Here is a 24,583-nt window from a genome sequence, read left to right as displayed (position 1 = left end):
CACGCACGGGCGCACACACACGCGCGCACACGCACACAGAAACGCACGCGCGCACACACGCACGCGCGCACACACACGCACGGGCGCACACACACGCGCGCACACGCACACAGAAACGCACGCGCGCACACACGCACGCGCGCACACACACGCACGGGCGCACACACACGCGCGCACACGCACACAGAAACGCACGCGCGCACACACGCACGCGCGCACACACACGCACGGGCGCACACACACGCGCGCACACGCACACAGAAACGCACGCGCGCACACACGCACGCGCGCACACACACGCACGGGCGCACACACACGCACGCGCACAGAAACACAGAAACACACACACACAACCACGCAAAAACGCACGCACGCACATACACACACACACAACACATGCACATGCACGCACGTACACAGAAACACATGCGCGCACACAGACACACGCACAAACAACCACGCAAAAACGCACGTGCGCACGCACGCACGCGCACACGCACGAACACACACACACACACGCACGTACACGCACAGACACAGACACACACACACACATGTACGCACGCACACACACACACAAACACACGCGCGCACACACACATACCACCACCACGCAAAAACGCACACGTGACACGCACAGATACACACACATACTACGCACGCACGCCCCCCCCTCCCAATACACCGACACAACCACGCAAAAACGCATACCCTGCACGTGCGCACGCACGCGCGCACACACTACATTTGCATCATGGATCATTATGCACGCAGGTTAAATGTCTCGTGAACGTCTAGAAAGCATTAAAACTAAAAGTAAAATTGGTCTTGTTGTGTATTCGTGACATTCCGTCAGGTGGCGTAGCCACGATTGTTTTGTTTTTGTTGGAAATGGTTTTTTGAATTGGTTTGTGTTTGAAATGTGTTCAGACAACTTTGCAGAAATTCGCATCATAGAGCTGTCAAAAGGTTCGAGTGGAGCATATAGAGCATTAATCTGTAGTTATTTAACATGAATAACGTGTATGTTTTGTAAGAGATGTAACAGTGTGAGTATTTTTAATTAATTTCTGTTCGATGCTTATTCAGGCTTGCTGCCTATGGACTATTGCCTTTGTGCCCTCTACTGTTGTTCACCACCTATATGGCTATAGCTGACCATGGACCGACGTTGCAATACAAGCGGTGGCGCTAGTATCGCCATGTGCATAGCCTATAGGTTCCAGGGTGTGTGCGGTGTGCTCACAGGGCCGACGTCAACAACAATAACGACACGGACGGTACTTATCCTCGCGACGGTACTTATCCTTGCACCAGGTGAGTGGATCTTATAGTCCAGGCTAGGCGTAATGGTCATAATATTAATAGTGTATAAGCTTGTTTTTCGACATATTATAATGTTTTTTTGCTATTTCTGGTCGATGTTAGGGTGCTGATGCCAAATCTGATGTATGCCAGCTCGTAAGTGTTGAGCATTTTTTTCTAGAGCACAAAATCCAAAATGGCTGCCAGAAAATACACTTTTTTGTAAATAACGGCGATAATATTGTATTTAGACCCCAAGTATGTATGGAACATTACTCTATCTGGTGTAGTTCTTTAGATATGAACATTTCATGGTTTTTCTTTAAATTACGCGATAGCGGAAATTCCCAACGTGACTAGTCTGGGCTCCCGGGGGGGGGGGGGTCACTATATATGCCGGTATTACCCCATGTGCGTTCCCACGAAAAATAATAGGCCCCCTAGCAGTGTTGTAGTCGAGTCCGCACCCCCCGAGTCCGAGTCCGAGTCCGAGTCCGCACTCCCCGAGTCCGAGTCCGTGTCCGAGTCCGAGTCCGAGTCCGCACCACCCGAGTCCGAGTCCACACCACCCGAGTCCGAGTCCGAGTCCGAGTCCAGTTTTGATTAAAAAAAAGGGGGGCACAGACCGACAAGGCCATTCACTTCTATGTATAGAGAGAGAGAGAGAGAGAGAGCGAGAGCGAGCAGAGATGCATGCGCTCTTACCTCAAGCATATAGCCGACTTCGATGATAGTGCAGGCCCGTAAGAAGCCGCTTGGTCTTGCATCGATAGGAATTTTCAGAGGTTTTCGTAATGCCGCCGACTGGTTGCCATGGACCTCTTCTTTCAGAAGAGATACCTCGATCAAATCGATCGAACTTCGTTTCACTTTGCCACCCTTGGTGCGAAATCGGGACACCTGGTGGAATACGTTTGAACTATGTATGGTACGCTGAGTGTACTCGGCAATCAATAATGTATGTTATGTAGAAAATAACAGCCGTTGAACGATCGTTTTTTTAGCTTTACGATTCTCTGATTTAAATTTATTGTATGACACTCTTTATTTTACCGTTGTTTTTGCCTAGAGCTTTCAACGTTCGCAATGAACTCACATACACACCTTTTCCGATGGAAAAAATATTCTAAAGCATAAATATTTCATTTTTAACTAATATATTTTATCTAGCTATAGCTAGTTAGCTAGTTAGTTAATTCTCTGACCAAGTTATTTTTCCAAGGCGACAGCGATACATTTTATTTTGAGAGTACTCACGTTATAAACGCGGCATTTTATTTGATTATATTCGTTTAACTAATATTTACTTGACTAGCAGGTTTGGATGTAGTCACGTATTAACGGGCTTGCCGTGAATAAACCTTTTAGCGTCGATCCTTACCCTAGAGAGTGTCATATTGCATTCCGTCACAGGCCGAAAGCTATCGTTAACGATATCAACATCCACGTATATTTCGTCGCCGGCTGCAGCGCCTCCCTTCATCAGCATATGCAGTGCCACCGGTCCCGACGAGCAGCATCCGCAGCATACCATCTCCGCATCGCCATCCTCAGCCCCGACCTAGAGAAGAACGTGAGATGAATGGATCTACCTTGCCAATACGAAAAACCATTATCGACAGGGAACTAGAGAATATCGGGGAGAACGGATCTACCTACCTCTAGAGAGACCATGTACAAAACGGTATCGTTAGGTGATCAGCAGGTTATGCTGGTTCCGCTAGACATACCACATATAGCCTATAAGTTTGGCCGAAATAAATTATCTTGGCTGGCAGCCCGACCGGCGACGCTATCGCCATTCCTACGTACATTAGCATAGGAAAAGGATTGTGGCGGGATGCTGCGATGAAGTGTAAATTTTGTGGCGGATTTTGCCATGCACATCTCCACAGGACATACCCCTGCCTATTTTGAGTACGTATGCGCTTTACGCTAGGAATTCCGGCAGTTATTCGCTAACTCGTTATCTATGTCGCTAGACGCAATTACACACAATTACCCACAGTACACGGATACAATCGAAGCATCTGCGCGTACCTGTAAGATATAGCACTGCGCCAGACTTCGTAGTCCTGGCGTCTGTAACTGCGCCCCTCTCACCTTCGACCTTGCTACCTCATTGCCTCTCCCCGCTCTGTCCCTCTTTGTTTATCCCCATCTATCTTTCTCTCGTCCTCGTCCTCTCTCGCTCCTCTCGCATATCTCTTCCCTTTTCTCTGTCCCACTCTTTGCCGCTGTTCCTGTCCTTTCACTCCCTGTCCCTTTCTTCCCATTCCTCCCACCCTTTCTCTCTAAATCGCCACCGCCCTTCATCTTCTTCCCCTTTCTCTTCTTCACTGCCTCTGCACCTGCGCCTTACCGCGCGGGTTGCTATCGCCAGAGGCCGCCGCGATCATACCTGAGCCTCCGGCACTTTGTCGATGTTGAGGAACTCGTCGCGAGATCTTACGAGAAACGTGCTCTCGGTGACGATGTCGCTCAGCAGATGGAGCTCGATGGTGGCGATGCATAGGTAGGTGACGCTTCCGTGTACGTCGGAGAAGTTCGGCGGGAGGTCGCTAGGCAGCTCAACAAGAAACGGGAAGGAATGGGTGCCGACCTCCAGCTCTTTGCCGTCAATATCGTCACCTGTAGCAACAGCAGCGGTAGCGTCGACCCAAAACTATCACCGAATCACCACGCTGTACTAGCGCGTCATCTCTCTATATGCGGACGTTTTGAAATCCATCTGTACGAACGTCATCCTAACACGCGGTCTCTATACTTACGTTCTATAATCCTAAGCTAAATAAAGTAGGATTACCTACAATTCCGCCATTTTCGCATGTAGACAACCTAGAATCACATGTACGTTACTTATAATCTAGGCGCGTCCGTACGTGTAAGTGCGCGAATATAAACATGAGTGCACGTGAATGCGTGCACAGTCCCATACGTCTATAATTAATCTCATATAATTCGTGTCAGTGATACGGAAATGCGCCGGTTCATTATTTATTGTTTGTTATAGCATATTTTAAGATACCTGTCACGGAATGCTGAATAGTACTGTAATTGCAAACAATTTTAACACAGACGAGGAAGATTATTGACTTCAACGATCAGGGAAAATGGCATTTTGAACCGGAACGTATAGAAACTAGCTTGCCTTTGAACAGCTGGCCCTTTGAGTTAATGTAGACTTCGTTATTTGTGAACGTTGATGTCTGCGTAGGAACGCTCTTCCCGCTAACCCGTTTTTCGACGTGTGTCCATCGCACCGAAGACTCTCCGAGTATCTGGATGACTACTCCTGATACGAAATAAATCTGCTATAGTCGGCTATAGCCGGTTAATTTGTTTTTTTTCATCTCACGGCGTAAAATAATGATTGTGTGTATGAATATGTTACACGGCCTTACAGGTGAACATTAATAGTCTTACGCCGCATTCACAATGTATTTGTAATTCGCCCCAGTTATTTTCTATGAAATCAGCAATGAGCACAATTTTGCTACAATTTTACATATTTCACATGCGTCAAAATACATCGCCCATATTATTAACAAACTCCAATTGTCGTTTCACTGCCTACCTTTCACATTGAGCGGCTTTTCGAGTTCGATCACGACTTTGCCTTTCAAGACTGCTCCGGCATCGATTCTTGGTAACTCAACGGGATTCTGTCCGACCGAAGCAAACATTCCTGTAACGGGCGACAGAACAACGACCTCAAACCGTTTCGGAGCCATGCCGACGATCTCTTCGTACGGTCTCTGACGATTTACGGAAACGCCACACGTTCGCTACACCCTAAAAATATAGAAGAGCGTTTCGTTAAAAAAACAGTTAGTTTGGAGATTGCGTGCGATGTTTCTTTTACTGGCTGAAAGTGACAACGGTCGTTAGGCGAACAAGATGAAGATGGCGTTGGGTAATAAAATGGCGCGCAGGGCACCTCTGTCAGTCCCACGGATTCAGGCGATCGCATGCTGGGGTGAGGGTGCTTGTTGGTGAGGGAATGGCAGGCAGTCAGTGACAGTTACCAACGTGATATCGACGTATGCACGCTTATGATATGTTCACGTATTAGAGACATATATGTGACGGAGTGTATAGGTACGCGTGGATGTATATAGTGTTCATGAATCTAAAGAGTTCTCCTATAGCCGCTATTTCTTGTATATTATAATACGTGTGCGCGCGTGCGTGCGTGATTACACAATTAATATATGTGCGTGCGTGCATGCGTGTGTGATTACATAATTAATATACAATATAATATTGATAGGCCCCCTATATTATATATCTCAAGTACCGTCATATAAAGCAGGGACATGCTTTCTGTTAGAAATCAACAAAATGAATATAGTGCAAGACTTTTTTTATACAAATATCGGGGTTGCAATGCAGGTCGGGGTTGATAGTAATTCCGAGGTCATTGGCGGAATTATTATATCGTTTTATGCAGTCTTGAAATTCAACATATTTCTTTATATTTTCGTTGAAAGACTTTCATGAGTATATATCTAATACCCCGTACAGACTACAAATTTGATCCCACATCAAACTAGCCAGGCGTGAGGTAAATCGCAGCGTACAGACACAAAATGTTGAACCGCGCTAATTTAGCACGGGTTGACTGCTCATGCTCAGTTTAGCTTGTTACGCCACTCAGCAGAGACGCAGGTACCGTACTTTCATGTGACCCAAATAAAGCTATGCGCATGCGTACTGCAAAATTTAGCGCGGGTCTGGAACCGGATTGAGTACACACGCAGTTTAGCGCGGACTAAACTATAAGCACGGTCTAACTTAGCACGCTTCTAAGTGGCCTGGCCTACCTCCATTTGTGGGGGCAAATTAGTCCAGACTAGGCCCTAGTGCGTATTTAGCGCTGGATAGCCTCTGAACACATTGCAAAACTTTAGCGCGCGTCAGGCCCGGACTAGTTTAAGGTGGTATCAAATTTGCAGTCTGTACGGGGTATAACAATTATATGTTCAAACTAGAGCACTCGGAGAGCACATACCTCCGCCAAGGCAGCTGAATTCTCTCACTGTGAAAATTTTGATTTATTATTTAATTAATTAAGTGAAAAATTTAATTAATTAATTAATTAATTAAATATTTAATTGGATCCGGATCACCACCAAAATTTTATCAATTCTAAGTAATTAGAAGTAATCAATTCTAAGTAATTAGGCGATTTCTGACTTATCCTGAAAATATTATGACAATCCGTCCATAACTTTTTCAGTTATGCTGTACACAAACCCACAAACAGTCAAACACACGCCGGTGAAAACATAACCTCCTGCCAACCCCTTGGCGGAGGTAATTACAACATTTACATATTCTGTTACGGAGAGGCACTTTTAATATGAACTCCTAATATATAATTGTAGCTGTATTCATATACGGATATCTTTGGTCAAATGAAGCATCACATGCATACCGAAATGTAAATAAACAGATTTAAACACATATTATACTAATTATACACTAATTATGTCCAATACTACGTCAATAGTTCGGTAGATAGATAGATAGATAGATAGATAGATAGATAGATAGATAGATAGATAGATAGATAGATAGATAGATAGATAGATAGATAGATAGATAGATAGATATATAATAGATAGATAAATAGATAGATAGGGATAGAAATAGATATGATAGTATAGATAGATAAGATATGAATAGATTGATAGGATAGAATAGATAGTAGAATACACGATAGCCAATAGATGAGATAGATTAGTATAGATTATGATAGATAGATAGATAGATTAGAGTAGAGGTAGATAGAAATAGAGTAGATATGATAGGTATAGATAGATAGATAGGATAGCATAGAGTAGATAGAGTAGATATGATAGCTAGATAGGATAGAATAGATAGATAGATAGATAGATTGATGGATAGAGTAGCTATATGGATGGATGGATGGATGGAGTGGATGGATGGTGGATGGAACAACTTGGACTGAGCGGGCATACGCGGCATAGCGCAATGGATGGATGGATGGATGGATGGATGGCTGACTGCGATGGATGGATGGATGGATGGAGTGGATGGATGGATTGGATGGGATGGATGGATGGATGGATGGATGGATGGATGGATGGATGGATGGATGGATTGGATGGATGGATGGATGGATGGATTGGATGGGATGGATTGGATGATGGATGGATGGATGGATGGAATGGATGGATGGATGGATGGATGGATGGTGATGGATGGGATGGACTCGCATGAGATGCTGACATCGGAGTGCGTTGGCACTCGGATGAATGTGATGATCTGATGGATGGATGGATGGATGGATGGATGGATGGAAAAAATTGTGGATGGATGGATGGATGGATGCATCTGCTACTGCGCATGGGTTCTGCTTATCAGATAGCATTTCATTCGATTCGATATTCAGATAAAATACTATATATAGATGATAGTGTCAGATAGATATATGCTAGATATCTCGATAGATGTACTATCGTGCTAATAGATCGATTAGATAGGATAGTAGATAGACTAGATAGATAGATAGATAGGAGTAGATAGATAGATTTCGATATGATGATAGATAGATAGATAGGATAGATAGGATAGATAGGATAGATAGGATAGATAAATAGATAGATTAGATAGATAGATAGACTATGATAGATAGACTAGATAGATAGATAGATAGATAGATAGGATAAGATAGATAGATAGATAGGATATGATAGAGTAGATAGACTAGGATAGATAAGATAGATAGATTAGATAGATTAGATGTAGATTGATCCTGTTGACATAAATATTGGCAAGAGCTAATATAATACCTATAGAGCTAATAATAATAATTATCAGGAGTGAATAATAATAGATCTCTATCTCTAGATCGCTATAGATATAGATATTATTATTCACTCCTGATTATTATTCATCCTTATATTCACATCCATTATTATTAGCTCTTGATATTAGCAGGGGTTAATAATGCTCATAGGGTCTATGTCTCCCAGGGTACTGCCGGTACGTACCCTGGGTACGGTCCGGTATACCGGAAACGTACGCGCTGGATACATCTGGATATGGTTGGGGTTAGGGTTAGGGTTTGGGGGTATGGCGTAGGCGACTCCCTAAATTCGTTAGTGGAGTAGGCGAGGTACGGTCCGGCATATAAGATAGTACCAGCAGTCATGTCATTATTTCATTCATGTGCAACAATGTCATTATTAACCCCTGATATTAGTATAGACAAGAGCGTACTATAAAGAAGGTAAAAGCGCTCTTGGTATAGACCATGAGACGCATCACAGGCATAGGTCAACAGTATAGGCCATAGTCAGGCTCGTAGCCAGGGGGGGGGGGGTTCGGGGGTTCGGGGGTTCGCTACAAACGCGGTGTGGCGCGGTGGCTTGTGTGGCCCCCACCGAGCAAATAAATAAATTAAATTAGTTTTTTCCATTTTGAAATTTGCACGGAATTTCCCTCTCAGGTAATGCACCATGATCGCTCCATTTCAGAGTATAATTGCACACTCTCCATCGTGTGGGAGGGGGGACCGTACGCCCCTTGCGCACCCGCCTCCCGCCTGCTCGGTCGCGTCTGCTCGCGTCGCTCGTTCGCTTCGCGCCGGCTCACAAATTGCCAAATTTTAAAAACAAACCCCGCCCCCAATATAAAGCTGGCACGGCGTGGGCATGACAACGCAGAAGGCTGAGAGGTCTAGATGTCCTTAGGTACTGCGGAGCGTATCCTGGGTGACGGTCGGTTACCGGAAACGTACCCTGGTTACTGATCTAAATTAACTATGGCGGACCGTACCTCGCCTACTCGACTATACGGGAGTTCTATGGGAGTTGGCCTACGCCTACTGCCCTAACCTAACTCTAATCTACCCCTATACTTAACGCATATCAAATAGTGACCATGCAGGGTACGTTGCGGTATATCGCACGTAGCCCACGGTACGTTCGCGGCAGTACACTGGGGACATTAGACCCTATGAGCAACAGGCTCCGCAGATTTGGTTTAAGGAAAAGGCTTTTTTTTTGCATTTTTTTTTCGCGCGAAGTTCGGCACTAGAGTGTCATAATTTTGGGTGTTGAATAAATACCGGACCCGCCCGGACCCTGGACCCGACGCCGCGAAAATCGGCATAAAACGCGGCCCTGTGACGCGCGACCCCGGACCGAGCGGACCGGACCGCGAAAAACCTGCATAAAACCCGGACCTGGACCCGGACTACACAACAGCACACAGCTAACACAGGACACCACCAACACAGCACACACCACGCAGCACGACACACACGACACAGCACACACACACACATCACACACACACAAATCACACACAGCACACACACACACAAACTCACACAAACAGCACATGATGCACACACACGCGCGCGACGTGACAGCACACAGAAACGCACGCGCGCGCACACAGACGCAGCGCGCGCAGAACAGCAATCACGGGCGCACACAGTACGCACCGCGGCACAGAAACACAGAACACAGCACCACAACCACGAAAAACGCACGCACGCACATACACACACAATCACAACACATGCACATGGCACGCAGGTAGACAGAAACAGCATGCGCGCACGAAGCACACACGCACAAACAACCACGCAAACGGCACGTGCGCGACGCACGGGAGCCTACGCGCACACGCACGAACACACATCACACAGCCACGTACACGGCACAGAACACAGACACAGGCCACACACATGTACGCACGACAGTCACACACACAAGACCACGCGCTGCACACACACATACCACACCGACGCAAAAACGCACACGTGACACGCCAGATACACACACATAGCAAGCACGCAGCCCCCCCTCCAATACCACCGACACAACACGCAAAAGCATACCCTGCACGTGCGGCAGCGCACGGCGCACACACTACATTTGGCATCATGGATCATTATGCACGCCGGGTTAAATGTCTCGTGAACGTCTCATAGAAAGGCATTAAAACGTAAAAGTAAAATGTCTCTGTTGTGTTATTCGTGACATTCGTAGGTGGCGTAGGCCACGATTGTTTTGTTTTTGTTGAAATGGTTTTTGAATTGGTTTGTGTTTGAAATGTGTTAGACAACTTTGCAGAACATTCGAATCTAGAGCTGTCAAAAGGTGTTGGAGTGGAGCATATAGAGCAATTAATCTGTAGTTATTTTAAGCATGATAACGTGTATGTTATGTTAAGGAGATGTAACAGTGTGAGTAAATTTTTAGATTAATTTCTGTTCGATGCTTATTCAGGCTTGCTGCCTATGGACTATTGTTGTGCCGCTCCTACTGTTGTTCACACGCTATATGGCTCTAGGGCTGACGCATGGACGGCGACGTTGCAATAACAGCGTGGCGCGCTAGTACGAGCCATGTGCATAGCGTATAGGTTTTCCAGGGTGTCGTGCGGTGTGCTCAACAGGGCCGGACGTCAACAACAATAACCGACACGGACGGTAGCTTGATCTCGGCGACGGTACTTATCCTTGGCACCGAGGTGAGTGATTCTTATAGCTCCAGGCTAGGCGTATGGTCATAATATTAATAGTGTAAGTTGTTTTTTCGACATATATCATGTTTTTTTTGCTATTTCTGGTCGATGTTAGGGTCGCTGAATGCCAAATCTGATGTATGCAGCTCGTAAAGTGTTGAGGCATTTTGTTTCTAGAGCACAAAATCCAAATGGCTGCCAGAAAAACACGTTTTTTGTAAATAACGGCGATAGATGATTGTATTTAGACCCAAGTATTGTTATGGAACATTCTCTGATCTGGTTCTGCTTCTTGTAGATATGAACTTTTTCATGGTTTTTCGCGTTTAAATTAACGCGATAGCGGAATTCCAACGTGACTAGCTGGGCTCGGGGGGGGGGGTGCACTATATATGGCCGGTATTACCCCATGTGCGTTCCCTACGAAAATAATAGGCGCCCCTAGCAGTGTTGTAGTCGAGTCGCGCACGCCGGTCCGAGTCCGAGTCCGGAGTCCGAGTCGCACTCCCCGAGTCGCGAGTCCGTGTCCGAGTCCGAGTCCGAGTCCGCCACCCGAGTCCGAGTGCCACACACCCGAGTCGGCGAGTCGCCGAGTCCGAGCTCAGTTTTGATTAAAAACAAAGGGGGAACAGGACCGACGAAGGGCGCATTCACGTTCTATGTATGTGTTTGTTCAGAAAATTGGGGGGTGGGTCGTTTCCTGGTCCCCTGGATCTGTCACTTGTTTGCATAAAATAGAAAGTGACGATAAAACTTGCATAAGTCGACACTTTTGGGACAGCATATTTGTGTCCGACTTAGGAAAATAACGTGTTGTAAAATAAAATAAAATAAATAAAAATTGTGCATTATGGATTTGTTACGCTACACATTCTATTGTATGTAGATGTAGTAGTTAGTGGCAATTCATCCGATTGCTTATGCAGATTGATTGGGAAAGAAGGGTCGCAACCGTGCATCGTCGACATTCGAGAAGTTGTTAGTCAGCGCGAAAAACAGAGTACACGCGTCCATGACGCAACGTGTCGAAAGTAACGGATCCATTTGTGTTTTGTACGAGAATGACACGGCTTGTTGAACCAAATGAGAGAGGTGCTCAGGTACTTGTAGCTATACCTATGTACTATACCTTCGAAGTTGGTAGAGGTCATATAGTAGTATACTACTAGTAGGTCGGCACATAGGTCTATGACATCATTTTACACTTTCCTGCTTATAATTTCACTTGCTGCCAGCCGCCAGTAGGACGATTGCTTAACGCGCGCCTGTGTACAGTGGTTATTAATGCCGTGGTTACATTACGAATGTATGCCGTCGAACTCGGCCACGCTGCGGATTTTCAAGCGCGACAAACGGCATCTATGAACTTATTATGTATGTAGTGGCCTCGGTTAGCGCGTCTCGACCCGAGTCCGTCGAGTCGGCGGAGGGCTAAGTCCGAGTCCGGAGTCATTGCACCCGGGAGGCCGGAGACGAGACGGACGACCAAGGGAAACGGTCTCGAGACCTACCACACTGCCGCCTAGTGCGAAGTGGGACATTTGGGAAACTCCTACACCCTATTATTGCTACACAATTGAGATACACCTATTGCATACACAATGAAAATATCCACCCCTATTGCATACACAGATGAAAGAGTCGTACCTGGACGCCCTACCCCCTATTGCGCGGGGTCTTGCGCGACAAGTGGGAGGGAATGGAGGGGCCGTTGAGGAGGTCTACTGCGGGCCGCGGTGGCTTTGATCATTTTGAACGATCCCAGAGGGCTTATTGAGTGGATTAGCTTTGTAAAAAGGGGGCCTATTTGCTCCCTAAGCGCGTGCCCGGCTTTTAAAATGTTGAAAACGAACCCCATCTAACCCGCAAAATTGGAACGCACACGGGGTATACGGCATTATAGTGACCCCCCCCCGGGTCTGGGCTACGGCTCAGGGACATATATAACATGTTTTTAAATTTTCCACAATTCAAGCGCAGCTGGTTCAAATCTGATGTATGCCAGTCAGTGGCGTCGAACGGATTTCGAAAAGGGGGGTGTTAGGACGCACGCGAAGGGGGGGGTGCTGGGGGGATTTTTTTTTGAAATTAAGCAGCCCGCCTGCAGTTCATTCGTTTCTGAGGCAAAAGCGAGCATGGTGGGGGTCCCGGACGCTCTGGACCGCGCCACCCCCCGTACACTCCCTGGAAACTGTAGACGAGTCGTGATCCCGTGTGCGGCTTGCAGTCTGACCGGGTGGGGTCCGGGTAGATTGCATGATCATTCAAGCTGCGTACGCAAAATATTTGCCGTAAAATCTTCGTGTGGCGTACGCAATGACGTTGCTTAGTTGCGTGTTATCAACGCATTATTTAGTAAATTTAAGTACAATTTCGCGTACGGCAAGCGAGGCCGTTTTAGGTGCGATTCATCAAGCGTACAATTGACGTAAAGCTTTGCCGTGGGAGTGTGTCTGTATCAGAGAGAGAGAGGGAGAGAGAGGTGTGGCGTGCGTGTGGTGTGTGAGAGAGAGAGAGAGATGAGAGAGAGAGAGATAGAGAGAGTAGAGAGAGAGAGAGAGAGAGAGAGAGAGAGAGAAGAGAGGGTGGAGGGAGGGATGGAGGGAGAAGAGAAGAGAAGAGAGAGAGAGAGAGAGAGAAAAGAGAAGAGAGAGAGATGCGGAGAGAAACAAGAGGTGTGTGTGCGGCGGCGGCGTGTGTGTGCGAGAGAGAGAGAGCTTGCGTGATTGTGCTGTGGCTTGTGCTGTGTGTGTGTGTGGTGTGTGTGTGTGTGTGTGTGTGTGCGCGCGGTTGTGCGTGCGTTGGCGGTGCGTACGTTGCGTGCGTGCGTGCGTGTGTGTGCGTGCGTGAGAGAGAGAGAGAGAGAGGTGTGCGTGTTTGTGCTGTGTGTGTTTGTTTAGTGAATCAAAGTACTTATCCATACTACGTACACTACAGACAGTCAACAAACGTGCATAGGCCTACACTAGCTATTATAAAAAGCTGCGTTTGATAGCTAGAGTAGATGCAGTAAAATCGATGAAATTTCTGAAATCTCACGATGTAAACAAACTCAAGTCTATGAAAATAATATTATGTGTTGCGTGCAATCCAATTCTGCCCAATCTACGAATCTGCCGACTGTGTGGCAGCCTCATTGAACTGTAGCACCTAAAACCCACGATGATAAACCTGTCTGGTAAATCGGGAACCTCTTAGTCTTACCTCTTCTTCTTACTTTTTTTTTCTCTCTTTTTTTGAATCTCAGGGGGGATATTTGTACAGGCCATCCCCCCTCCTTCAAGAGCAGGGGGCAATGCATCCCCCATCCCCCTGGGATTTACGCCCGTGTTAGTGACTGGGGAGCGCTGCGGGGACGCGGGGGGCTCGGGAGGGGGGGTTTACAAATACTAAACTTAATAAACAAGATAATAGGGCCCTTCTGTTCTCTCTCCCTCTCTTTTTTCCCTTTTTCTCTCCCTCCTCTCTCACACACACACTCTCTCTCTATTTCTCCCTTTTCTCCTCTCCTCTTCTTTTCTTTTTTTTAATGTTTGTTTGGGACAGAGGCAAGGGGGGTGTTTAACACCCCAAACACCCCCCCTGCGTATGCCACTGATGCCAGTTAATACAGGGTGAGCATTTTTGAATAAAAACAATTAAAAATGGCAGCCAAAAACCTTACGGCAGACATAGATTTTAGTGATTTAATATGTATTGCCAGTTTTCAATTACGGAACAACAACATTGTTAATCAAGTTTAAAAGTTATCACTAATAGTGATAGAACAATCTTATCTATTATATTTACCAGAATGAACATTATATGGACAACCAAGATTGCCCTCATGGCCAAAAATGTTTAGGTAATTGACATCATATTCAGACATACCCTTAATCTTACTATAATTCGACGAATGTTGTATGTTATTGTTAATCAAAGGTTCCGTCAGTTTGGATCCAAATAGCGCCAAATTCACAGAAGAGATCGATGAATACACGGGACGGGTTCTAAACTATACTCAGTTGAAAACGTTTGTCGGTCTTAAAAAGACAAAAAAAGGTAAAAGATTTCCTGAAAATAGGGGGCCTGTTTTGTTTCGTTCTGTTTGCGAGATTGAACAGGTTTTTCGATTTCGTGGTCTGTTTCCTATGTTGATCTGCGTTCCTAAACTTCTTTGTCTGCTCGTGTCTGAGATTTGTGTAAGCCCCATAATTGTAAGTGAAATAACCATGTAATAATTAAGTTAAATATTCAGTGCTATTGGCCATGATGTTTCTCCATTATGAGATGTACAAGTTGAATTTCATCAGAGCAAATGTTTTTTTTGGAGTGCTGCAAGTGCTCACGGGCGTGTCGTGTGGACACCGATCTTCGACAAGCCGGTCGATCAAAGGCACGTAGATATGTACTGTCGTCCACACAGAGTGCAAACCATGCCGGTAAGAATAAGGCGATCACACCTACGCCAATATTATCCTGCGGTCCCGGATGCCGTCACCAGCATGGAACACATGCGAAGCACGCTAATATTTACGTGCTATCGCCAAGCCTCCTTTACGGCCAAGTGCGTTACATCAGTCCGCCCGGACCCCTGTACAGCGCCATTCAGATCTATCTTATAATTTCCTAACTTCTTTGAGTCCACCGCGTCTCATCAACAGTCAGTTCTACCATAGCATACAATAAACATTTGTGTGTGTGTGCGTGCCGCGTGCGTGCGTGCGCATGTGTCTGTTGGTTCACTGTGGTACTTTGCCAAACAGAATGGTTAATGTCGATTACCGTGTAAGCCATGATTACTACATGTATTTGTATTCGACGACCTTTCTCAACCATTTAAAAAAAAAATGGATTGCAACAAAACTAGAACTCTCCATACTCACCACCTTAACACTAAAAACACTACTGTAGCCTTACTGGTAACACATGCATCACAGTCACTTTTAAACCCGCGCACTAGGCGCGGGTTTCAGCTAAGTACTGAACAAAGAATGAACAATGGACAAATGGGTTCGATCACTGTTGCATGTCACGCACGATAAGAACAAACGTAGTTCTACTGTACAAACACAGAACTGCTTTCAATTAATTATTCAAAAAACATGCTTTTCATTATTCTTCATCTTCTCTATCCCCGCCTTAGTTTTCCTGCTGGGTACCGCTCTCACCACATCTTGCGTTTCCTTTTCATGCCTCTTGCCATTTGCAGAGACTCCGTACATGCCTTAGACCTTGAACTTGGTACAGCTTACAACATTTGCTGATATTGGCAGCCAGGATTATGCAACCACCAGCGCTGATGAGATTGATACCTGGGCGTCTGGCACAATAGCTGTCCGATCACAGTATATATATACAGCCTGGAACAGCGTTGACTTTCTTTCTCCCATCCAAACTCTTTTGAGGCATCTAGCAGGTGCAGGTTGACGGCATGCCAGCAGACTTCCAGAGAACTGTCAGATAGTGGGCATGGGTACAGTGTGGTCTGAAAGCTGCCATTGTTGGTGGTAAGCTGCTCAGTTTTGGTGGTACATGTCTTTTGCCAGCTAGCTTTCGTATGAAAAGAGCTGCTCGCATGGTGTTCAGAGATTCGTCATGCTTTTGTCGGTACAACATGCCTACATATCCCAGGCAAGAGTCGACGATTTCATCCAGTCAAGTAGATGGATCTCCTAGCTTGATAGTGTCAGCAAATGCTTCCAATTGCTTCAGGACTGTTGCCTTGCCAATTCCAGCAAAAGAGGATACGGAATCGCAAACAGTTAGTGCATGAGCCGCCAGGAGGTTGGGCATAACTTGTGCATGCTTTTTCACAACTTTATTGACATCAATAGCGCGATTTCTGGTGCATGACTCCATGAGAAGTTGTACTCTGCTTGGCATGTCGTTTGTTTGCGCGTGTAGATGGTGAGCCAGGATCACAAGGACATCTGTGTCGCCAGACACAACTTTGATAGATGAATGCCCTGCCACAGCTTCATTTATTGCATGATAAGCAATGAGGATGTCAGCTTCCTCATGTGTTGCTGGTGTGAGCTGGGTACCAGTACCTACGTCAATGGGACGAGTATCAGGTCCTGTCACAATGATGTTCTTGCCCTCGGAAAGGTCAGACAAACTCAGTTCATCTACGATCATTCGAATGATCTGCTCTTTGTTAGCTGTGACATTCAAGGTGACAGTTTGCTTTGGTAGTGGGCAATCAGGTGTAAGTTTGTACACACGACTGACACTGTTTGCACGTTGTGCGCGACAGCATGACTTTATGCTGGTCTTATAGTATCTGTCAAACACTATGTATGCAGAACCTGTGTACCATTCACATGATGCATTATGTTAGCAACAGCAGCACTGACAAAAGTTGACACCTGAGCAGGTGATGCAGGCCAAGGAACTGTCCACAGAACTGCACAACCATCTAGAATAACAACTTCGCAAGGCGCCCTATTTCTTTGACTACATTCTACTTTGATCTTAGACTTCAGCACAGACTTGGAGGTTGTTCTCATGTCACCATTAGCATTGAACAGAGCAGATGGAAAGGGAGCTAGTTCATAGGAGAAGAGGGTTTTGGTAGAAATGGTCTCCCTGGAAGAAGCCATGATTCCAATGACTCGGGCATAGATAAGTTCAGTGTTCACGTTCTCAGGAGCCCCACTCTTCATCTTCTGCTTTGTAACGGCTGACATTGGTTTGACCTTCTTACATATCTTGTTGTGAAATCCCACTGGCCACTGTCTTTCATACTCCAACCACTGATCAGTGCCGATATTCACGGAATCATCAGCATTGATACCTTTGTCATCCACAACCTGACCAGAAAATATGTTGACAAGACTTCCAGTTGGGCGTGTGTCACTATCAAACACATCAATGCATGTGCACAGTGCTTCACGAATCTTCAGTCTGTCAGCAGCATCTGCTTTCACGTGTGTGTCGCTCCTCCTTATGACAGGTGAACTCTGAAAATGCAGAGGTGAAGGAAACTGCAAAACTGTGGTGAGGCCACATCTCATCAGCTGTGGTTGCAAATCTGGCTGCAAATCAGCAATGTGTAACTGTACCAAGTTCAGTCTAGCATGTACGGAGTTCTGCAAATGCAGAGCTGAAGGAAACGCAAAAATGTGGTGAGGAGGGTACCACAGGAAGAACTAAGCGGGGATGAGGAAGATGAAGATAGTGATGAAGATGTTTTTGAATAATTGAATGTAGGCATTCTTGTGTTGTACAGTGAGACTCGTTGTTCTTGTGTGACATGACAGTGATCGAACCATTTGTCCATTAGTTCATTTCTTTGTTCAGTATTAAGGGTATGTCTGAATATGATGTCAATTACCTAAACATGTTTGGCCATGAGGGCTATCTTGGTTGTCCATATAATGTTCATTCTGGTAAATATAATAGATAAGATTGTTCTGTCACTATTAGTGATAAATTTTAAACTTGATTAACAATGTTGTTGTTCCGTAATTGAAAACTGGCAATACATAATCACTAAAATCTATGTCTGCCATAAGGTTTTTGGCTGCCATTTTAAATTGTTTTTATTCAAAAATGCTCAACCTGTTTTAACTGGCATACATCAGATTTGGAACCAGCTGGTTTGAATTGTGGAGAAATTGTTCAAACATGTTATATATGTCCCTGAACATAGCCCAGACTAGTCACGTTGGGAATTGCCGCTATCGCGTAAAAAGAAAAACCATGAAAAGTTCATATCTCAAGAACTCCATTTGCTAGAGTAATGGTATTGGTACCAAAATGTCCGCAATACCCAAGTTTATATACATGTTCCATATATACTTGGGGTCTAAATACAATATTATCGCCGTTATTTACAAAAAAGTGTATTTTCTGGTGGCCATTTTGGATTTTGTGCTCTAGAAAAAAATGCTCAACACTTACGAGCTGGCATACATCGGATTTGGAATCAGCACATAAACATTGCCAGGAAACAAAACAAAAACATTATATATGTTGAAAAACAAGCACCTGTGCCTTCTAGCCCGGACTATTAGTCGACGTGAAAATATACGCGTTACTCGCGGGTTTAACTTAGACGTGGAATACTCAAATCGGTTTAAGGATAGAGATTAGAGTCTAGAGATGATGTCCAGGACGGTGATAGGATATGATTATTACTGGACATACATGACTTATATGTCCAACATCCCCCCATATATATATGGTCCAACATATATGACCAATATGTTTATTACTGGACATCAGAAGCACTGGCAGTGGCAGCAAGAACAAGTCCGCACCTGCAGCTACAGCACACGCGCATCTATTGACTATATATATACATTGTTGTATATATATAAGCCTCGTTCACACGAGACCTCGTATTTCTGAAATACCGGATTTGCGAAATACCGTATCTGAGACAAATACGTGGCCGAGCGTTCACACGCTGATTTGCGGCTACAGAAATACGGTATTTGCGAGCTGCGAGCTGCTTTAAACAATCAAGCAAACAATGCGAAATAAACAATGCAATGCGAACCAACTGCCGATAAAATACGTAGACTGGTCCGCGCTCGACAGTTCCACTCGCGTTACACTGGAACTGTCGAGCGCGGACCAGTCTATAAAATACGCGGCTTCAGAAATCCGGTATTTAGCGTTCACACGAGGAAATGCGCGGTCCAAGAAATCCGGTATTTCTCAAGCACGGCAAATTATTCGGAGTCTGGGAAGCCTCGTATTTACATGAAATACCGGATCTGTTTAGATACCGTATTTCTTGGGCCTCGTATTTTGCCTCGTGTGAACGCTAAATACCGGATTTCTTGCTACGTGTGAACGTGGCTATAGTCAATAGATGCGTGTCAATTGTGCTGTAGCTGCAGGTGCGGACACAGGCACTTGAAGCGTTTTAATAAAATATAATGCTAACTAAATACGAAATCTATTTACTACCAAATTCTTAATGTTTCTATAGTACGGTACTCTCTTTCACCTATTATTGCCAACAGTTTCCTGTAAATTCTGTCCAAATCCTACGTCCAACATACGCTGCCGGCGGCCATTGCTCTCGTGGCTGCACTGTTGCACGCTTACACTTCTATATATATAGTTGCGTGAGCTCATGCTTATTATTGCATTTTTTGCAGGTTTTCTCTGAGTTTTACTTGTGAACTTTTGTCGATCAGTCATGTCAGCTCAGAAGTTAAAGGCTATCATCCTACTTGGAACGGTGAGGGAGGGCAGACTAGGGTTACGAGTGGCCAAATTGATGCAAAATCAGTTGGACAATGCTGGTTTTGAAACTACACTTTTTGGTAAGAATCAGATTGTATTGAGATTCATTCACACCTGTATTAGACTTTGAACACTCGCACCTTCCCACATTGATGTGAACACTTTGCGTTCTGCGTGGTCCGTACTGTCCTAAAAATTATATCGCAACAGTGCAAACAGGTTTACTCATAATGTAATCCGGTGTACCATCCCTATGAAAGAATGGTTTGGATTTTTCGTAAGCCAAAAAACGCACGTACGGGTGAAGGCTGCAGATAGGCGTTGGTATAACTACGCCAATGCACGCTTGGCCGTCGGTCGGGCGTGATTGCTTCCTTGATCAGTACATGTAATATGTACAGTGTCACTTAGTAACCATGTCAGTGCCACGATGCTGGATTTGTAGAGCACGTTTACTGCAATGTATATTATTTGTAATTTAAGCACTCATTTGGGCAAAGTGCCAGTTACTGGTGCTAGCTGTAGGTTAGTTTTTTTGTTGGCTATTATGAATTATCTGGGAAGGAATTATACAGACAAAACGAAAATGAGAAAAAATGTCATGTTTGGGTGTCCATGGTTATGTTATATGTATGCTGTTGTCATACATTACTTACAAGGGTGCAAAAGTGTAGTTTGTGTGCTTTTGATTATTGCTATAATGAATACATAATAACACGTAGTATTGACATGAATTCCTGCTACCATATTATGTTACACATGTCATTGTTATTCATAATGTGTACATTGTGGGGTATTCCAGCTGTCTCTGTCACTAAAACCATTATCTGCATGAATTATGAACAGAATATTCCCTCTTATATTCCTATTTAACTTGCAGTCTGAGATTCTTGAGATTTTTTCATAAAATTGCAGCACCAGCATGACTCGGCATAAATTGTGGCTATATATAGCCTGTATACAGAGTACTCTCTCACCAATAATTCAAAAAGTCGACCCAGCTTTTACTGCTTACTAAGCACTGCACAACAATGATTTTTTTTAATAAACTAGATGTTATCTATGTACATTGTACAACAAAAATGTACTTGTAAATGTGAACCGACGCTTGCCTTGCGTTGTGAAATGCTCATGCCGTACACACGTACAATAGGTAAAAGGATACATGTTTAGGCAGACTGCATGCATGGTAGCTATGCCTGTATGTCTGCATACAGCCTGACAGCAGGCACACAGGTAGACATGCAGGTAGACAAGCAGGCATGCAGGCATACAAGTAGGCAAGCAGGCAGGTAGACAAGCAGGCAGCCAGGTAGGCAAACAGGGATGCTGGCAGACAGACTGGCAGACAGATGGACAGATAGATCGATGATAAAACACATTACAGGGGAAAGGGAAAGAATATTAATTGTGGGCTGGGGGAGCAGGCAAGGCAGACCTGAGATTTGATAAAAAATAAAATGAAGCCTAATAAATGTTAATAAAGTAACTCTAATACAAGTGTAAATCATTAGGAAGTTATCTGTGAATGCCCCATAGCTACCTGTGCCACAATATGAACATGGTGTATGAACATATATATATATAATTGAATTGTATATGTATTTATATATCTATTATGTATACATGTATCTTTATATATTTATCTGTCTGTCCAGCTGCGTTCACACGTATACACGGCTTAGCTGGTACCGTACTTAGTTGGTGCTAAGTCCGGTTAAAATGCGTTCACACGAGATACACGAGATTCGAGGCTTAGCTAGCTCGGTATAATATAGACTGGTACCCGGTCGACAGTTCCACATGCTACCCTAACGTCGTGCAGCGAACGGGTAGCAGTCTAGGTTCACACGACAATCAATACGCGGCCAGCGTGGTGCCGAATATACGCGGCTTAGTTGGCGCGGAATATGATTCCGCGCTCACCAGGCCGGAGCAACCGCGCCTAAGAAAGCCGTGGCTAAGCAAGCCGCGTATATTTTAGCGTGTGAACGCAACTAAACTCCTCGTGTGAACGCAGCATCTGTCTGTATCTCTCTCGATCTATGTATATATATATATATATAAATATATATATATATATATTCATGTAGACTATATAAATAAATAAATAAATATATATATATAATATGTTTATTTACTTATTTATATAGTCTACATGATATAACATTGTACGCGTGTTCGCACCGTGTTGCAGATCCATTGGAGATGAAGTTTCCGCTGCTTTTCAAGCCACTGCACTTCTACAGGGACAAGAGCGAGGTGCCGGAGTGGCTGCGTCGCGCCAACCAGCAGATCCTCGATGCGACTGCTACGTCATCGTGTCGGCCGAGTAACAACCACACCCCGCCCGCACTATCTAACATGATCGACCACTTCCCTGGGGCAGCTCGTTCTCGCGTGGAAAGCCCGCGCGGAATTGTTTTGCTATTCTCCAGGTAAGATCGCTTTTTTTTCCAGAATCTCGTTCTCCGCCGGAATCGTTTGCTATTCTCCAGGTAAGATCGCTTTTTTTTCCAGAATCTCGTTCTCCGCCGGAATCGTTTGCTATTCTCCAGGTAAGATCGCCTTTTTTTCCAGAATCGTGTGCTATTCTCCGGGTAAGGTCGCTTTTTTCCAGAGTCTCGTTTCATCCGGAAACCGGCCGAAGTTGTGTGTTATTCCCCAGGTAGGGCAGCTTCTCCGGCACCGTGTGTTTTTCTCCAGGTAAGGCCGCTTTCCCCAGCATCTCATTCTTGGGCACCAGAGATGAGTGATCAAGACTTCTGACCGAAATTGTTAATTCTGTTAAATAGCATTAGTTATCAATGTGATCGTTCGCAAGTAATTCTCTTTCGACAGTTTCTTGCGCAATAATTTGCGTCGTACGAGCAGGAAATTCGGGTTTAGAAGTTTTCACAGATTAGAACCTGGCCCCTGATAACACGTGTCATCGGCGGCGTTTCTCGCACGCAGGCATCTACGGAGGCATGCGCGCTGCGATGCAGCTTCGCGCGATGCTCTCCGAATGCGGGATGCTGACCGTCTCCAACCTCTTTGGCATCCCAAAAGTCCACGAAGCCATCGGCGAGAAGGGAGAACCCATCGACCCCCACATGGTCTCTGGTGCAGCGAAGCTCATCGAACAGTTGAAGTGGTCGGCGGATGCTCTCAAAAACCACCGCAGCAAGTTCGGCACGCCAACCGAACCCAGGCTGTAATGTGAGCGCAGCACAGAGATTGCAAGTAGTTATTATAGAGTTGTGTAATGAATTAATTATGAAATGTCATGTTATTCCTCTTCAGTAAGTTGTACATGGTGGGTCCTAATCAGAAGGCAAGACGTTGTAATAGAACGTAAGTAGGGGAAGCCTGGGCAGTCTCTATGGAATACAGATGCACTGTTTCTACCCCATGTGGGTTCGTTGAGCTTATTACTTGTACTTGATGCCATAAAAGTTGAAAAAAGGAGATAAAACATTTTATATGTATGGCTCGTATCAATTTAATGACCGAGAGCTTGAAGAAACCTGAAGAAGAAAACGAACACTATATTTGGAAGTCAGAAACAGATATTGGTTTAATAAATAAAATCACTGCTAATTTGCATTATGCGTTTTTGTATTGGATTTCATGTCACGGTTATTTATATCATAAACACTAGGACACAAATTAAATTACAAATGACAGAAATTCAGCAAATAAATACATTGTACAGGAAAAAATCTCAGGGGACAGAATTACACATGATTATTTAGGTGTTGTTTATCCAGGTTAATATAAAATAGCTAGAAAATGCCTTGGCTGCAATTTCTCACAGTTGACAAGCGATTCTGTCAAGCACGGCCACGTACGTGTATAAGCCACGTGAATGATCAATCTTTAACCACGTCTACCTCACTAATTTATAGAAACGTGGTCATGCTAGAGTTTACAGCTTTTGGACCGCTATTGGAACGTGAAAAAAAGTACGATTTTGGTCTCTGGTCTCGATTTTCACACACAAGCTTCGTCGTTCCATTTGGCACATTATCCTGAAAACCATTCCTCCTGTTGTCGAATCCTCTTATTAAAACGAGGCACTCGCTCTGTAAACAGCACGCACGGGTTTTCACCTATACAATATCACTAGCACCACTGAGATCGGCCACAGGAACAACTGCTTCATCCAATCCTCACTGATCTCACCTGCACCCCCCTAACGAATAACTCCTGCGCACATCGTCCCCGACTTCATCTGCTCTGTGTTCCATCGATCGAAGGGGGAACGAAACAAGGGACGTTAGTATCCGTGCCGCGGAATGGACGAGCACATCGAACGCAGCGCGCGCCCACGCCCTCTATTCGGCGTCCGGGTTTTTCTGGATGAGCTCCCACTTCTGGGCAGCAGCTAGCGCCCTTACGGCCTGCTCCTTCGCCTTAGCACGCATGAAGTCGTCTTGCTGCGTGAGTGCCATCAGAACATCCAACATCTGTCCCTCGGTCTGTTAACAACAACGTAGCTATTGCTGTTAACAACAACAACATTAACAACAACATTAACAACAACATTAGCTATAGCTGTTAACAACAACCACGTACTGAGCATTAGCTTTAACTGTTA

General features: G+C 44.9%; 3 protein-coding genes across 3 annotated transcripts in view; 1 reads left to right on the top strand and 2 right to left on the bottom strand.

The window, feature by feature from the left end:
- The window catches only part of LOC106814483 (arrestin domain-containing protein 3-like), a 5,935-nt gene extending 840 nt beyond the window's left edge, over nucleotides 1-5,095 (bottom strand). The window contains exons 1-5 of the mRNA XM_014818802.1: nucleotides 4,883-5,095; nucleotides 4,457-4,600; nucleotides 3,707-3,936; nucleotides 2,687-2,866; nucleotides 2,011-2,205 (exon numbers count right to left, since the gene is read on the bottom strand). Of these exons, the coding sequence (XP_014674288.1) occupies nucleotides 2,011-2,205; nucleotides 2,687-2,866; nucleotides 3,707-3,936; nucleotides 4,457-4,600; nucleotides 4,883-5,039 (906 nt within the window). The 5' untranslated portion in view covers nucleotides 5,040-5,095. The remainder of the gene's footprint in view (nucleotides 1-2,010; nucleotides 2,206-2,686; nucleotides 2,867-3,706; nucleotides 3,937-4,456; nucleotides 4,601-4,882) is intronic.
- LOC106814351 lies at nucleotides 899-23,587 on the top strand. Its single transcript, XM_014818661.1, has 6 exons — nucleotides 899-969; nucleotides 1,090-1,317; nucleotides 19,914-20,081; nucleotides 22,199-22,333; nucleotides 22,440-22,559; nucleotides 22,957-23,587. Exons 3-6 carry the CDS (start codon nucleotides 19,955-19,957, stop codon nucleotides 23,199-23,201), a joined length of 627 nt encoding a protein of 208 aa, XP_014674147.1. The 5' UTR covers nucleotides 899-969; nucleotides 1,090-1,317; nucleotides 19,914-19,954; the 3' UTR covers nucleotides 23,202-23,587.
- The window catches only part of LOC106814473 (protein unc-45 homolog B-like), a gene marked incomplete in the record, with an annotated part of 33,506 nt that continues 32,457 nt past the window's right edge, over nucleotides 23,535-24,583 (bottom strand). Inside the window, 1 exon segment of the mRNA XM_014818793.1 lies at nucleotides 23,535-24,464. Coding sequence (XP_014674279.1) covers nucleotides 24,321-24,464 — 144 coding nt within the window.

Source organism: Priapulus caudatus, unplaced genomic scaffold (assembly GCF_000485595.1).
Source record: "Priapulus caudatus unplaced genomic scaffold, Priapulus_caudatus-5.0.1 Scaffold26, whole genome shotgun sequence".
NCBI classification, from domain to species: Eukaryota; Metazoa; Priapulida; class Priapulimorpha; order Priapulimorphida; family Priapulidae; genus Priapulus; species Priapulus caudatus.
Note: the sequence above shows the minus strand (reverse complement) of the source record. Positions and strands in the feature narration are given on the sequence as shown.